The 17239-nt window shown below is 48.4% G+C and overlaps 1 protein-coding gene across 3 annotated transcripts in view; it reads right to left on the bottom strand.

Annotated features, from left to right (window-relative positions):
* The window catches only part of SEPTIN6 (septin 6), a 61832-nt gene extending 45221 nt beyond the window's left edge, over positions 1 to 16611 (bottom strand). For all 3 annotated transcript variants that reach the window (XM_066639868.1, XM_066639866.1, XM_066639867.1), the window contains exons 1-2: positions 16501 to 16611; positions 1396 to 1510 (exon numbers count right to left, since the gene is read on the bottom strand). In XM_066639868.1, the coding sequence (XP_066495965.1) occupies positions 1396 to 1510; positions 16501 to 16530 (145 nt within the window). In that variant the 5' untranslated portion in view covers positions 16531 to 16611. The remainder of the gene's footprint in view (positions 1 to 1395; positions 1511 to 16500) is intronic.
* Positions 16612 to 17239: the final 628 nt, after the last annotated feature.

Here is a 17239-nt window from a genome sequence, read left to right on the forward strand (position 1 = left end):
GCAGTTTTCAGGGTTGGGGTGGAGATAAGATTTAAAAAGAGCATTGGGATGGAAATAGTTAAACACTGCTGCTGCAATGAATGTGATCACATGAAATTGCCTTAGACCGAGTCACACCATTGGTCCACCTAGCTCAGTAACGCCTACTGTGACTGGCAGTGGGTCTCCAAGGCTTCATAGAGGGGTCCTAACAGTCCTGCCTCGAGATGCTTCCAAGGACTGACCTGGGGCTTCCTGTGGGCAAAACATGTGCTCTGCCCTTGAGCTGCAACCCTTTGAAAAGAGTTTTTCAGATTATCCTTTGGTCATCTCATTCATACCAAGGAGCAAGGGCTGAACATACAAAGCTGCCCTCTTTGGTGTCAGTTAAATGTCAGTGCCCCACTGCTAAGCAGTTAAGACACTGGTTCCCAAATGTGCCATGGTCGCAGTGCCCTTCTTTCATGGCAACCTCTTTTTCCTGGTTCTCCCATGTGCCACTATTTTGGATTGCACACAATCCAGGACGACAGTACCTGGGAGAGCCTGGAAGATGATGAAGTGGGGGCATCCTGTGGTGACCCTGGAAGTTTGCTGTGGCACCCTCGGGTGCTGTGGTGCACAGTTTGGGAACCACTGAGTTAAGCCTTGCAGAAGTTTGCCAAGGTTCATTTCCTCATTCTGAGGTACAAATCAAGGATACAAAGGTGCAAATCACGTACCTGTATGCTACTCTTTAAAAACACAAACGAGTCCTTGTGGATATAAAACAAAAAGCTAGAGAGAAAGGGCCAGCTTAGACTCTCTCCCCAACACGGCAAATTTCTACATGCAGGGCATTATGTTTTAAAGGAACATTCAACCCTCTAACTCCACCTTCAGTAGTCTGAAGTGGTACAGTTCAGAAACAGGTTCAGCTTCTTACCAACTGTTCGTGAAATTCAGGCCTCAATGGGCAGAAATTAGTGACGCGAGTCAACTCACAATCACAGTAACAAGCTTGACGGAGCCTCTGGGTTTTCCATTCCTGCAAGCACAGGTCGATGGCAAGTCACCTGGCTTCTTTTCAAGCAAAGAACATGGACTAAACAACACGGCTCAGGCCAAAGAACGCAAAAGGCCCCTGCTCTTTTGCTTGGATTGTCCATTTGCCCAGCACAACACCACAAACGGAGCTCATCCCATCCCGTCAGCTGAAGACCACCCAGCAAGACAGGGAATCTTATTTATCTGCCATCAAATTGATTCAGGCAACACATAATGTGTATTCTGGTTAAGACAGAGGATTTACCCGATTAACCCACTTTGCCCATGTATGATGTTGAGTGGCTGAAAACAGCTCCCGGTCGACAATGACAGGTTTTCCCAAAAATGGAAGAAAATTGCAAAGGAGGAGGCAAGGAAAAAAGTACTCACCCACACACAGAATGTTGAAGCAGAAGCCATGGCTAACCGACTTATTTACCAGCTGGTCAGGCAGGCTGTCAAATCCCACGTGGCCAGACAGAGGGACAGTACGGCAGCCCTCACCCTAGGAGAGGACAAAAGAGACATCATCGTTCTGTCCAAAAGGAATGCAACACTCTTGTCCAGATGCCCTTCGAAAACTCTCATGTGAAGTTTCGTGCTGGTACAGGACTCTATACCTAGCATGGCATTAGTCTACCTCTAAAGATACATGTTTCATATAACCATCATGACGAGTAGCTATTGATAGACTTATCTACCAGGAATTTGACAAATCACCTTTTAAATCCATTCAAGTTAATGGGCACCACCTCATCTTGTGGCAATGAATTCCATATATTATGTCCTGGTCTTCCTTTTGTCCACCCTGAATCTCCCATTTGTATAGCACTCGATTGATGGTGTCCTTACAACAACCCTATAAGGTGGGCGTTCCCAAACCATGTGTCGCGATGCCCTGGGGTGTTGCGAGGCACTCAGCAACAGCGTCAGCAGGGCGTCATGGGACACCTGGCGCCCAGTGGTGAAACTGCTCTACAAGTGGTAGGAGGAGGCTCAGGAGGCTGAGCTCTTGTGCACTGTTTTTGTATGTTTGAAAAGCCAGCCTGCCCACCCTGAGCCTCCTACCACTCCTTAGTGTCACTGTCTCAAAACCTGGAAGTAACTGGCGATGATTGCATCACCAGTCACTACTGGGAGCCACGATCTGCATTTGCAGCACGGGGGGACGTTACGGACAGTGGAAGATTGGGAAGCACAGATGCACAGTAAGCAAGTATTATATTGCAGTTGGGAAAGACTGAGGTAGAGAGGGAGTGACTTGCTTAGGGTAACTACTGAGTTCATGGCAGAGGTGAACCAGAGAACTCTCAAATTGCAGCTTGGTTTCTTTGCCAGCATACTAGATAACTCCCCAATGGCCACAATAATCAGTGTTATTAGAAGACACCCCCCCCCCAATTCTGATGTTGTGAGAGAGGAAGGAAAACATTGCTCTCTATCCACTTCCTCCACCCCGTGCATCATTTTTATAAACATGAATTGTGTCCCTCCTTAGAATTGTTCTTTCCTAAATAAAGAAAAAGTTCTAAACATTCCCCATTCCCAAGTTGATGTGAAGTCTCCATCTTCAGCCATCTAAACCCCAAACAAACCTCTGAACACATTTTAAACACTGTTCCTTGACTGCAAGAAATGGGTTCAACTCAAAAGGCAGCACAACGCCAGGATCCCACAATACATCCCAGAATTCTGCCTGTAAGCAGAGTCTGTAACTGTCAGGGCTTTGATGAAAGCCATTTCCAGAAAAGGGCACCCCAGGGCTTTCCTCTCGATAATGGAAGGGAGCGGGGGAGAAGAGGGTTTTTTAAAGTTGCCTTTGGCCAGAAAACAGGAGTGACAGAAACAAAAGTTGCAACTCTGTTATGAGACAATTTAAACCTAGCAAACAGGGTGCATATCTTGAAGCCTTGCTTGTACAGCAGTGATTCTCAAAGCTTATAGCACCAGGGCCCACTTTTTGAGAATGACAAACTGTTGGGACCCACCAGAAGTGATGCCATTAACCTGGAAGTGATGTCATGCCCGAAAGTGACATCATCAAGCAGGAAAATTTTTAACGCCCCTCCATGCAACAAAATTAAATTAAATAAGTAAATAAAAGATTACAATAAGTGCAAGTTTTAAAATTTATTTAAAATAAAGAAGGACCCTCCTAACCTTCCCAAGTAGTTGTTGATCTATTTTTTAAAAATTCCCCAAACATCCCAAAGGCTGCAATCCTATCCACATTTACCCAGGACCATTGTTAAAAGCGTATACATAGTAGCCTGTTAAAAGTACAGATCTGTAACATTTTCCCAAATGCAGTCGCAAATCATAGTAGTAACAAGTCTCATCTATTGAAAATAAAAGACACTTCGATATTAATGGGGACCCACCTGAAATTGGCTTGTGACCCACCTAGTTGGTCAAACACTGGGCTAAGGAAACCACACCACTGATGGCTCAAAGCACGGCAGCACAAGGGAGCCACATCAGTCACATTTTTAAATATGGAGTCCAAGCCACATTTCTGAAATGCTTATGCAGTAAACCATTTGTTGCAAAAATAAAAAATAAAAAAGTAGGCAAAAAGCAGGTGTGAGCTTTAGTCTCATCCTCTTGTTGCTTTTTTGGCAGGCATGATGGCAAGTGCAGCACAGGTGCGCACATTAAAGAGAAATGCTCAGCCCATCAATCAAGAGGAAGAGCCTTTCGCCACACTAAAGTTTCCTGAACTCTGTATTTTCTTTTTCCTACATCGTGAGGAATTTTAGAGGTGCTGAATTATCCTGCAAGACAAGGAAGAGTGGCAAACTCCTGTGCCTGAAGGCTGCAGAGGGAGGGAAGGGAAGCTCCCCACCCACCTTCAAATTCTCCTTCCCATTTTTTTCTGGCATGAACAAGAGCACTTCATGATCGATCCTCTTAAAAAAAAACAACAGAAGGCTGCTCTGAAGCAACTGAGAAACAAAGGGCACTGCTTCCATTCTTAAACAGGGCTGCACTGCAAGGAGCATGTACTGGAAAATACATCCAATTACAGTAGTCCAATTATAGGACTTTCCTGCTGGGAGAGTTAATGCCTCCTTGTGTTTTCAGTCTTGGAGCACCACTAACAAGCAGGTCCTCCTGCTTATCCAGAAATGTCACTCATGGAAAGTCACACATTAGAATATACATGCATATATTGCTATCTGGGGATAAGAATAGGCCCTCAGTTTGGCTGTACTTGTCGTAAGAGGCGACTAAACAGCCACCAGGTAGATGGGACTCATCAGCCTGGGAAGGCAGCTCATCTGAGAGAAGGAAAACTCTGATCCCAAACCTCCTCTGCCTTGTGGCTACATCCAGTTATGGAAAAGGCTTCAGGAGTCAACCTCGAGGCAAAATCCGGAGCCGGAGTCCCTGAGGCAGTTCATGGCTGAACACAGTCGTGTTCTGGCAACTCCTGCGACGCCGCTGGAACCAACCGTATTGGCCTCTGCCTTTCCATTGGACCATTTCAGTGAGGTGGAGAGGGGGGATTTGCTGCATGGGTAACAGCCTATCCTCCATACCTACTTTACCCAGGCTTCGCGCACTGGAGAGGACACTCTGTTCCAGAACCACCATTCAGAGCATGACACCATCGTCTTCTGAGACTGAAGGATGCCAACTAAATTGTGTCTTCTACTGAGTAACAGCACTGATCAATCTAGCTCAGAAAAATCTACCTGCCTGGCAGTTGCACTCCTGGGTTTTGGACAGTGTTTTCCCAGTCCCACCAGGACACGTAGCCAGGAAGTGAACTTGGGGCCTTATGCATGCAAAGCAAGTGCTTCACCACAGAACTACAGCCCCAATCGGACCACGAGACCATCATAAGAAGAGCCCCGCTGGATCAGGACAAAGGCCCATCTAGTCCACCTTCATGCATCTCACACTGGACCACCAAATGCCTCAGGGAGCACACAAGACAACAAGATACCTGCATCTGGTTGCCACTCCCTTCCGTCTGGCACTCTGATCTAACCTATTTCTGAAATCAGAAGGTTGCACATACCCAACATGGCTTGTAACCTGTGATGGACTTTTCCTCCATTAATCTGTCCCCTTTCAAAGGTATTTAGGTGAGACACCATCACCACATCCTGTGATAAGGAGTTTCACAGACTAATTACACGCTGGGTAAAGAAATATTTTCTTTGGTGTGTTTTAATTCTCCCAAAACTCAATTTTAGATGTCCCCTGGTTCTGGTGTTGTGAGAGAGGAAAAAGAACATCCCTCTACTCACTCTACTCATCCCACGCATAATTTTGTACATCATAATCATCTCCCCCACCAGGTGCCTTTTCTCTAGACATCTACACAACCACCCTGTTTCCAACAGGCAGTTGGATGCTTCCATAAAAAGTCCATAAGCAGAGTGTGACAGAAGTACTCTGTTCCCCACCCTGTTTGTCTCCAGCCATCTGAAGATGGTTTTTAGAGGCAGGACCAGGCAATTAAAAAAAAAAATTAGGCATTGATCGGGACACTTTCAAAAACAGGAGAGTGCAAATGTCAGCAGAGAAATAAACTGAGACATTTGATGCTGGAAGCTGCAGGTTCTACAGATAACCAGTTTGAAGTTAGCAGGTGCAAAACTTTCCATTTGTCATCAAGTGAGGAGAGAGACTACTGGGGCAAGTGCACTTCCTCTGAGCTAGACTCCTTGCATGTGTGGGCCTCTCTTGGTTTAGAATGCGGTCAAGACTTCATCTGTCTCTCACAACTGCCTCAAACTTGTGCAAAGAGGAAACATACAATGGTAGGCAACCTTGGGGGGGGAATACACAAGCCATCTCACTCATTTGCTTTTGCTGCATGTGACTTGTGCAAACCAGGTTTCTCTCTATTGTTCCTTGGCATCACTAAAATCAGAATACGCACTTAGGGTGGGAGGAGGAAGCTAAGCGTGGCCTCTACATACCATCAGCCGAAAGATGTAAAAATTAATGGCTGAGCCGGTGCTCTCATTGTTGTCTTTACTCCGCGACTCACCCGATCAGCATCCAGGAACAGTCAATGCCATCTGGAGCCACAGATTCTGACAGCTCTTTGCTCGCTTTCTTTGAAGCCCTTGACAAAGGGCACACAAAATGACAAGCTACCTGGATATTTTCCCAGCAAGACTTGCCCTAAGCCAATCCAGGCGATAGAGATAAAAGGATGCCAGTCAGTGCCCTGGAGTTAGAGAGAAAAATCAACAGCACTGCTCAAGAGTTGGGAAAAAAAGGGGGGCTTTTTTTCCTGGTTCTTCAGGAAGAGTTGGAGTTCATAAGAAGGGCAGAGAAGGGAGCAGGGGTAGATGATGACCAAAAGCACCCAGAAAGTAAACCAGCACATGGGCTGGGTTGAGTCTCAAAGCTAAGCAGGGCTCCTGTTGAAAACTGCAAAGAGTTTATTGCAGCATCTGTCTGTCTCTCCGCTGATGGTTCAGAGTACAACCTATCTCTGTTCCAAAAGCAGGAGGGGAGATGTAGCCCTCTCTGCTAATGGTTGGCAACCTTCAGTCTCGAAAGACTATGGTATAAACCTACAGCACCCGGTATTCCCAGGTGGTCTCCCATCCAAGTACTAACCAGGCCTGACCCTGCATAGCTTCTGAGATCAGATGAGATCAAGCATGTGTCAGGACATTATGTGGGTAAGGTCACAGCCCAGCTGCCATAGACCTGCCTTGGCTGTATCTCCTATCAATTGCAGGTGGTGGCATCAGGACTTAGCCAGGTCAAGCCCTGGCTGAGTGTGCACACCCATCAAAGGGGCCCACCTGACCCCTGAACACTCAGTAGCAGCAAAAGCACCTAATGTGCCATCAAGGGACACCTAGTGGGGCACAGCACAGGACTATGGCCACAGGACCCCAGCAAGCTGGTTCTGGCACTCCCTCAACCCGCTTCATCTTGCAAACCTTGCAAGGTCCTTTGCCAAGCGGGGCCCAAGTTCACATTCTTATTCTGAAATAGGTGCTCAACTCTCCCAGTCTGAAATACAGACACACCAGACCAGGCGAGGGAGTCCTTCATACAATCCTCTCCTTCTAATTTAAAAAACAAACAAACCTGCTTTCTGGAAGGAAGCCATCAGGGCTGCTTGCAGGAATAGGGCCATAACCACACAAGAACTGCTGAAGACAATCAATATTCTTTATTGCAGAGTCAGAAAAATTGCCTTACAATCTGTCAAAAATAGAAAACACTTTTTTTTTTTTAACTCAGACAAATAAGAAGCTGATTATACTGAATCAGACCATCTGCCTAAGTCAGTGTTGTCTGTACTGCTCGGTAGCTTTCCCGAGTGTCACGCTCAGGGGTCTTGCCAAAACATACCTGGAGATGCCAGGACTGAAGCTGAGACCTTCTACTTACAAAGCAGATAGTGTACAACTAAGCAACAACCCTCTGTAGTTGCCTACAGAGAAACTAGTTTCTGTTCACAGACCAGGGAGTGCTGCTTTGAGGTCAAGCAAAAGTCATCTCCCTTGGAGGAATGAGGAAAAGGGTGCATGGAATGATCTGCATATGTTAAATGGGCAAGCACATGCAACAGAAGCATGTGTACACACAGGTATTTGATGCACCCTTCAGGAGAGGCCTGCCAACAATAAGGTTTTTTTCTCTTTAGAACCAACCTAAACCCCTTCCTCAAACAAATCACAGCTTATCTTTCCAAACAGGAAAATGACTTATTTTGCTTAGACAAGAGAAAATTCCTCTTCAAAATATTCTTAAGAGATCATTTTGATGGAGCTGCTGTTTTATTTCAATGAATCTGATTTCGTTAAAAACCATGACTGCTAATCAGCTACAGCTTCGATGGGAGTAAATCCTATTAAACTCAGTGAGGCTTCCTCCTGAGTAGATATACTGCATTGTAAAAGATTTTGATCAGTCAGTGGCACAGTTTTAAATTTCAATTGCTGCTGACTTCAAGTGTAAAGAAATAGTGAAATGAAGCATGTTCCCAAAAAAGATACTTTGAAGGGCAGCTTGATACCCAACACCTGATATTCTCCTTTTGTCTTCAGGATCTATATCCAAAGAAATGTGGTCTCTTTTGTCTTGTGATCTCTTACCACAGGAAGGTCAGTTCACATTCAAGATCCCACAGATTGTGGGATCCCCAGATCACACAATCCCCAGATTGTGGGATCCTGCTGGGCTCTTGTACTACTCCCACAATCAGGAGATTTTCTGGATGGATTGTGGCCAGATCTGACCCTCTCTCACTTTGTAGATCCCAACAGTAGCCAGAAACCACCCTCAAGGAAGCCACTCCACCAAACTGGGGGGTATGGTTGCCTCTGACCTGGATCACATGTTGACGGATGTCACAGAGATGCCTCCCAAAAGTGATCTAGCCCAGTGGCCATGATTCTGCACATTTACCATGTGGATCTGGGCAATCACAATGCAGGTTTTTACACTCATCCCAGCCACCATGAGGAACACAAATGTGACTGCCCATTCAGGGCTGCCAGCGCATCCAAAAATGACTTTGGGCACAATCCTAACCAGGTCTACTCAGAAGTAAGTCCTATTTTGTTCAATGGGGCTTACTCTCAGGAAAGTGTGGTTAGGATTGCAGCCTTAGTTTCCCCAGCCTTTTTTGTTAGACAGATGAACAGCAAAGGATAAACACAGGCCATTTTTCAATCCTTCTGAGCCCTGCCCCAGAAACAGATTTTCAAGGGTTGCTAGTCCTGTGACAGCCCCAGGCCCCGCCTCAGAACTGTCAGGTTTTTGGATGCATCCAATGTGGCAACCCTAGGCATGCATTCTCAACCCAACAGCCCCAATCCACCAGGTGCATGTTTCCAAATGAGACAAATTTGGGATGGCATTCCCATGGCAACCACAACACGCATGCCAGCTCTTCCTCACTCTGGCCGCTTAACGTCCCCTAAGCAGGAAATGTCGCCAGCCCCGGCTAAAGGAAGGCAATGTGAGTCATGCAACAGAACACTCTCTATTTGTGGCAAACGCTTGTCAAAAATCTACACATGTCCAAAACAGCCAGCTAATGCTCATTTGCCCGGAGGCATCAGACAAGCCTATCGCCATCCCCAGCAGGTTGCTGAAAACATTTTCAATGGACCTGGTGCATACACAGCCCAAGAAACAGAACAATGGTTTTAAATGTTAGCAATTCCTTCAAAGGCATTGTGTGTGCATGTGCCGTTTTAAAGGACCCACCACAAACATAAACAGTGGCAAATCGCTCAATCCCTTTGCAGACAGCTGAGCTCTTCCATGAGGGACTAGCACAGCCTCTTGATCCACACTGCACCACAACCCTGAAAGGCTAAAAGGCACAACACTGCCCAGGTGGTCTGAGCTGGCCAGTGCTTGGATGGGAGACCACCTAGGAGCCCCCAGCATGTTGCCTCGAGCTCCTGGAAGGATATAAACAGTGGCACAAAAAATATGGAGCTTCCTGTCTCGAGAAATGCATCATGCCTCCTCTCCCCGGCTGTGTTTCCTGGTCTCTTAAACACATGTGGAAGACAGCATTTAGCCTGCCTTTCTGTGAAGGCTATGCCTTAATTCAGCATTTCTCAAACTGTGGGTGGGGACCCACTAGGTGGGTCAAGAGCCAATTTCAGGTGGGTTGCAGAGCACCTAGTTCAGCCACCACTGAAAATACAGAATTGAAAATACAGAGTACAGAGGCGCTGGGCAGGGCAGTTCCCAGTGGGAGAGAGTCATGATTTGCCCTGAATAGCCACCTATGGCTAGATGGGACACTGGCTATGAGAGAGCCACCTATGGTGGCCACCTAATAGCCACCTATGGCTAAATGGGACACTGGCTATGAGATAGCTACCTATGGTGGCCACCTAATAGCCACCTATGGCTAGATGGGACACTGGCTATGAGATAGCCACCTATGGTGGCCACCTAATAGCCACCTATGGCTAAATGGGACACTGGCTATGAGATAGCTACCTATGGTGGCCACCTAATAGCCACCTATGGCTAGATGGGACACCTATGGCTAGAAGATGGGACACTGGAAACGGGAGAAAGTTGTGTGGATGGAGAAGGATCCAAGCCTGTGCTCTGCTTTAACTGCTAGAATGTTTAACTTCTGAATTATGCAAACTACAGCAGCAGCGCACTGTGTAATGGGAGCTTTGGTTGATCGTGGCTTATGTTTGAAGCCTAAATTGATGATATCACTTCCGGCCCCGACACAGCTTCCATGTTGATGACATCACTTCCAACAGACTGTCATTCTAAAAAGTGGGTCCAAGTGCTAAAAAGTTTGAGAACCACTGCCTTAATTATTCATTTGAAGTAATTAACTGTTAATTGTATATTCTAGATTTTATTCCACATCATCTTAAGGATGAAGTGCAATTTATTTCAGCACAAATGCCAAGGGTGCACTGTAAAAAAAAAATTTTTTTTAAACCCTTGTAAACTGACTTGGGTGTTTTTGGAAAGTGTGGAAAGGTCAGATATAAACAAACAATTGCATTTTGATACTACCAGTAATAAAGAACACATCATAACATTACTAGTATTTACCTCCTGTAGCACATCTGTAAACATTCAGTGACTCAATCCTCCCACCCTCACTGCTAGCATCAGCTAACAAAATAGTAGGATTTTATTAGCATAGCCACACTGCTTTCCAGCTTACATCGCACAAAGTGCTTTACATACGTGTTGCCTTGAGGTCGTCATTTACAATCCTATGCAGTAAGAAAGACTGCAATCCTATGCACACTTACTAGGGTGAAACTCTCACTGACACAGTGGGACTTGAATAAACATGCATAGAATTCCACTAGCAATATTAATCTCATATTGGAAGTGGGAGGGCTGGGGGGGTGGCTTGTCAAACACCTGCTAGGTTGGAATCCTATACGCTTATCCGGGAGTAAGTCCCACTGAATTCAACAGAACTTAAAGCAGAGTAGACATAGGCTTGTGAGCTCTAGGCAGAGAGGAGAGTCAAACTGGATAGGTGCTTCCCAAAGTTCAGTGTCCTGAGATGCTTCCCCCCCCCTGCTGTGCTGCAAATGCTGTGCACAACTCCCATAAGTGACTATGTCATTGCCTGTTACTTCTGGGTTTGGAGACCACGTGGGATGCTACAAACAGAGGTTAAGAGGAACAGGGTGGGCAGGAGGGCCTCTCCCAGTGCGTAATAACCGTGCGCAGGAGCTCAGCCCACTGAACTGGGCCTCCTACCGTTCCTTGTAGCTTCCCACGCGGTCTTGCTTTTGGCCAGCTGGTGGTCTGCGACACCTCAGGGCATTGTAACATGCAGTTTGGGAACCCCTGCCTTAGTCTCCTACAGCACTATCCTAAGCATGTCTACTCTGAAGTAATTCCCAGTGTTCAAGAGCACTTGCATTCAGGAAAGTGTGATTGTAGCCTTGACCGCACACGTTGGTTAAGCAGGAGTATTGCTTGGATACAAACCTGGGAAAGATCAAACAACAGACTGGGAAAAAGAGACCTCATCCTGGTGCCCTCCCTTGCATCTGGCATTCTGACATAGCCCATTTCTAAAATCAGGAGGTTGCGCATACACATCATGGCTTGTAACCCGTAATGGATTTTTCCTCCAGAAACTTGTCCAAATCCCCTTTTAAAGGCATCCAGGCCAGATGCCGTCACCACTTCCTGTGGCAAGGAGTTCCACAGACCGACCACATGTGGAGTAAAGAAATATTTTCTTTTGTCTGTTCTAACTCTCCCAAAACTCAATTTTAGTGGACCCCTGGTTCTGGTGTTATGTGAGAGTGTAAAGAGCATCTCTCTATCCACTTTACCCTTCCCATGCATAATTTTGTATGTCTCAATCATGTCCCCCCTCAGGGGTCTCTTTTCTAGGCTGAAGAGGCCCAAACGCTGTAGCCTTTCCTCATAAGGAAGGTGCCCCAGCCCAGTAATCATCTTAGTCGCTCTCTTTTGCACCTTTTCCATTTCCACTATGACCTTTTTGAGATGTGGTGATCAGAACTGGACGCAATACTCCAGGTGTGGCGTTACCATCAATTTGTACAACGGCATTAGAATATTAGCCGTTTTGCTCTCAATACCTTTTCTAATGATCCCAAGCATAGAATTGGCCTTCTTTACTGCCACCACACATTGGGTCGACACTTTCGTCGACCTGTCCACCACCACCCCAAGATCTCTCTCCTGATCTGTCACAGAATAGCTCAGAAACCATTAGCCTATATGCGAAGTTTTGATTTTTTGTCCCAATGTGCATGACTTTACACATACTGACATTGAAACGCATCTGCCATTTTGCTGCCCATTCTGCCAGTTTGGAGAGATCCTTCTGGAGCTCCTCACAATCACTTCTGGTCTTCACCACTTGGAAAAGTTTGGTGTCGTCTGCAAACTTAGCCACCTCACTGCTCAACCCTGTCTCCAGGTCATTTATGAAGAGGTTGAAAAGCACTGGTCCCAGGACAGATCCTTGTGGCACACCGCTTTTCACCTCTCTCCATTGTGAAAATTGCCCATTGACACCCATACAGCACTGGCCCTGGATACAGCACACCTAGTGCTGGTGCACAGAAGGGGACAGACAGCATTAGGCCCCTTCGGAGCTGCTACCAACCCCAACTTCTGCAGCAGGAGGGGCAGGGTTGTAACTAAAGAAGTCAACTTCAAGAGGTGGCAGATATTTGTGGCAGGGCACACTGCAGAACGGAACTACTCAACCGCCACAAGCGCATCATGGGTCTTATTTTAACAACAAATATAGAAAACAAGTGATCCCTTCCAGAGCGACCTTTTGGCCGGGCTCTTCAGAGGCGTGAGCTCTTCTTGTGTGGCCTTCAGGCCCACCATTGCGCAAAGGCAACACCCAGTCACAAAAGGGCACGTTCGAGACGTTGATGCACACTTTGACTGCAAAAACTGTGCAGCTGAAAGATTTTTTTAAAACCACTTCCTTTTTTAAGAATATACGCCAAATTTGCAAACTGAGGGCTGGTTTTCAGAAGACAAATGGAAAAACCCAAATGAACTGCTCAATTGGGCAATTTGGAAATGCAATCAAAGATAGAAGCAGCAGCCTGACAGTAAAGTCAGAGTCAGACTCTTGGTTCACCATGCCTTGCAGTTCCAATTCTGACTGACAGCAGTACCCCAGGGGCCCAAGAAGACCTAGCAACCAACCTGTCTGCTTGAGATCTTTGACTGCAAGAGTAACATGCATTTGGGGAAGGGTCCATAAGCCAATGGCAAGCCCATGCCTTGCAGGTAGAAAATCCCAGGTTCAGCTTCCGGCATCTCAGAGGGTAGGAAAGGGGAAGACTTTCAACACTGGAGAGCTACAACCGACCAGGGTAGACAGCAGCGGCCTAAGCCAGCATTTCTCAACCAGTGGTACTTGTACCAATGTACCACTGCTGGCACTTGAGGTGGTGTTTGGTGGTACCCACAGGATCCCCAGATCCCTGCGGCCTGGCAGCAAGACCAGCAATGCAACATGACAAGCAGCAGTAGGAGGCTAGGCTTGCTGGGCAGAGCTCCAGTGTGCACTTTTCATATGCTTGAAAAAGCGACCCATCTACCCTGAGCCTCTTACCAATGTTTGTCATGTTGTATCTGGCCTCCCAATCCAAAGGTAACTGGCAATGACATCACTGCCAGTTACTTTCAGTGGTACATCCAATAGGTGAACCATGCAAAGTGGTACGGCGGAGGGGGAATGTCAAGAAATGCTGGCCTAGACAGACAATGGCCTGACTCAGTACAGCTACTTTATTTGACAAGCCATAGTTTACTGCAATTTATGACATTAGTATCCCAGTCTTCACTGAGAAGGTCATAGTATACTAAATAAGCCCATCCCATTGTTGCCCAAGGCAAGGCTATAAGCGACTTCTCCAAGGTTAGCCTGGGAGCTGGTAGGATTCGAACCCAGGCCTCACTAGCCCAAAGCCCAAATATATGCCATTTGTTGACAAGTCATCCAAATATACCTATCACAGATCTTAGCCAACCAAGATCCTGATTGGCACGTTCCCTGACATGGTCACAGGAGTGAAACTTCCTAAACAGACTTGTAGCTGGGACAACACAATGCATTCCAAGCCACAGAAAGACACCCAGCATGACCCATGGATTTAATGCAGAGAAACTATCAATTTTACAATTTTAAAGGGCACGTATACTATAGATGATGACGTGCTCCTGTTCTAGTGGCCTGGCAGGGGAGAGAGCCAGGGGTTCCAGCCATTCACTCCTTCATTAAAAGGAACAGGAAATTGCTAGTGAATGAAGCAGCCTGTGAGCTCTAACGTTTTTTTGCAATTCATTTCGAGCACAAAGGAAAGGCTCTTTCTCCAGGCCCGTGTGGCTTTCTTTCATTGCAGCAGAGGAAGCCAGGCGTGATGGAGAGCAGGTGAGCGCTGGACCTTACAGGGCTTGTGTAGAGACAAAAGCTCCTATCCCTCCAGTATTGAAAAATCCTCCTCTATGTCACATTGGGAAATGTAGGGTGCTCTGACAACAAGGCTGGCATCTGCAAGACACAGCTACAGCGGAATGCACCGGTCTGCACTGAGCACAATGGAGATCAATCTACCCTGCCAGCACACAACAGGCCATCAATCCCAAAAGCACTTTAGGAAGGTGCCCACTGACCCAACGGCCTGTCACAAAGAGCTGCTGCTTCACTACCAGCCTGGGAAACACACACCCCACAATCCCCCAGTTTATCCTATGGTGTAAAATTAAGAACTCTCATGTGCCCATATTCTAAGATTTGCAACACTCAAGTGATGGGAGGGAAAAGTGGGCCCAATCCTATCCAATTTTCTAGTGCTTGCTGCAGTTGTGCCAGTGGGGTGTGCGCTGCATCCTGTGGTGGAGGGGCAGTCACTGGGGCCTTCTTAAGGTATGGGAACATGTGTTCCATTACCACAGGACTTCATTGTGGCTACACCAGAGCTGGAAAGTTGGATAGGACTGGGCCCTTAATAAGCCACACACCTCAACCTACCTGCTGATATCCTCTAATGTCAACAACATCAGTGCCCCCCACAGCATCCTAAATACTGGGGAGAGCACAGGGGGCAAAGCCCTCCATTTTCTTCTAAAGAAGGGGGGAAAGTGACAGCCATCGCATCATCCTAGTCCTCATGCTCAGGCCCAGACCTTCCTTTGAAGGGGGTTGCCTGCAAAGCATGTCTTCCTCATGGGTCTGCCTGGTTGATATCAAACCCTATTGTGAAACCCACCACCTCCACAGGCCCCCACCCCAGGGCATTTTCCCACTTACCACAAATCAAGGAAATCTAATTTTTTTTAAAGCACTCCAGAAAGGATCAACCTCAACCCATCCTGGGTCTTTCTATTCTCCCCTCCCTGATAATCTAGCCTGAATAAAATAAGCCCCCTCTCTTCTCCCTCCCTCCAACCCAATCTGGAACAGGAGTCACCCCCTGCAGCTTCTTTATGTCATCCCAGCAGCCCCCCTTTTGCATTTCTAAAAATTGGGGGGGGGATCTCCCCATTGTTCACCTCCACTTCTCTCCCCCAGCTCTGCTTTGACTCCCCTCCGATTCCCCCCCCCCCCGCAACGCAGCAGCATTTTCCCATCCTCCCGTGTAAATGGCCCTGATCTTAATCCGGACTGAGGTGCCGGCAAAGACCAGTCTGGAGAACCCAAGCCTATGCCTGTCTACTCAGACGTAAGCCCCTCTATAGCCAATAAGGCTTACTCCCAGGCAAGGGTGGAGAGGATTGCAGCCTGAGAGCCCAATGCTATGCCTACCTACTCAGAAGTAAGGCCTATTATAGTCAATGGGGCTTACTCCAGGTAGGGGTGAGGAGGATCGCAGCCTGAAAGCCCAACGCTGTGCCTTTCTACTCAGCAATAAGTCCCATTATAGCCAATGGGGCTTACTCCCATGTAAGAGTGGAGAGCCGTATGCCAATAAAGGTTCTCGGAATTCGAGTGGAGAGGATTGCAGCCCGAGCGCTTCATGTCTACTCAGAAGTAAGCCCCATTATAGTCAATGGGGCTTACTCCCATGTAAGAGTGGAGAGCCGTATGCCAATAAAGGTTCTCGGAATTCGAGTGGAGAGGATTGCAGCCCGAGCGCTTCATGTCTACTCAGAAGTAAGCCCCATTATAGTCAATGGGGCTTACTCCCAGGTAAGGAGGGAGAGGATTGCAGCCTGAGAGCCCCACGATAGCCAACGTAAGGATGCAGCCCGAGAGCCCAGTGCGCTGCCTGTCTGCTCCGAAGCAAGTCCCGTTCCAGCCAAGGGGGCTTCCTCCTGGGTCAGGGTGGAGAGGGGGCTGCGGCCGCAGCTTCCCCGCGCCCGGCTGGGCTGGGCGGCATCCTTCGCGGGCTGTGCCCGGGCGCCCTCTCCGGTGCCCGCGTCGCCGACGCCTCTCCAGCCGAGCGCGCAGGGGGCGGCTCTGCGGGGAGGGGAGGGGGCGGCTGCCCAGGCCCCGGAGCCCCCACCCGCGGCCTCCTGCAGCCCACTCACCACCTGGCGCGCGATCTCGGTGGCCGCCATGGCCCCCTCGCCACCTCTCCGAGCCCGGCCGTGCGCGCCTCGCCGCCTTCTCCGGGGAGCCTCCGTTCCGCTGCCTGGCAGGGAGGGAGGCAGGCTGGAGGAAGGACCCGGCCACTGCGGCACTGGCGAGGGGGAGGCGCGGGGCGGGGACGCAGCCCAGCCGCGGCCACCCAGCGCAGGGGCGCCGCGCAGCCGGGCGGGAGGCTGCTCTTCCCCGCAGCCGCCGTCGTCCTCTCCGCCGCCGGGGGGGGCCTCCCCCAGGGGGGCTGCAGGGACCCCCCCTTCTCTCACGCCCCCCCCCGCCGCGGAATGGTGCCGGCCCGAGCGCGCCAGGGAACAGCCCGCGCGCTACAATGTGGCCAAGCGCCTGCTTCAATGAATCCGGGGGGAAGGGCAGCTCCAGCCTCAACAGGCGCCCCCTGGATCGGGCCCCAGGGCCCCCACCTGGTCCAGCCTCCTGCATCTCACGCTGGCCCGCCAGGGAGCACACACTTGCTGTTGGGGCAAGAGTGCTTCTGAGCATGTACAGAGCGCAAGCTCTCCTGGCAGGCCAGCAGCCAGGATTCTAGAGGTGGGGGGCAACCATTTTTTTCAGGGGGGGCCCATTATGTCAAGTATCTATACTGGTGTGCAAAACGAAGGGTAAGTATGGAGAAACATCAAAGACCCATAACTAACCCAAATTTCATTAGGAGGAAATAGTTTGGGT

This window comes from Tiliqua scincoides, chromosome 12 (genome assembly GCF_035046505.1).
Source record: "Tiliqua scincoides isolate rTilSci1 chromosome 12, rTilSci1.hap2, whole genome shotgun sequence".
NCBI lineage: Eukaryota > Metazoa > Chordata > Lepidosauria > Squamata > Scincidae > Tiliqua > Tiliqua scincoides.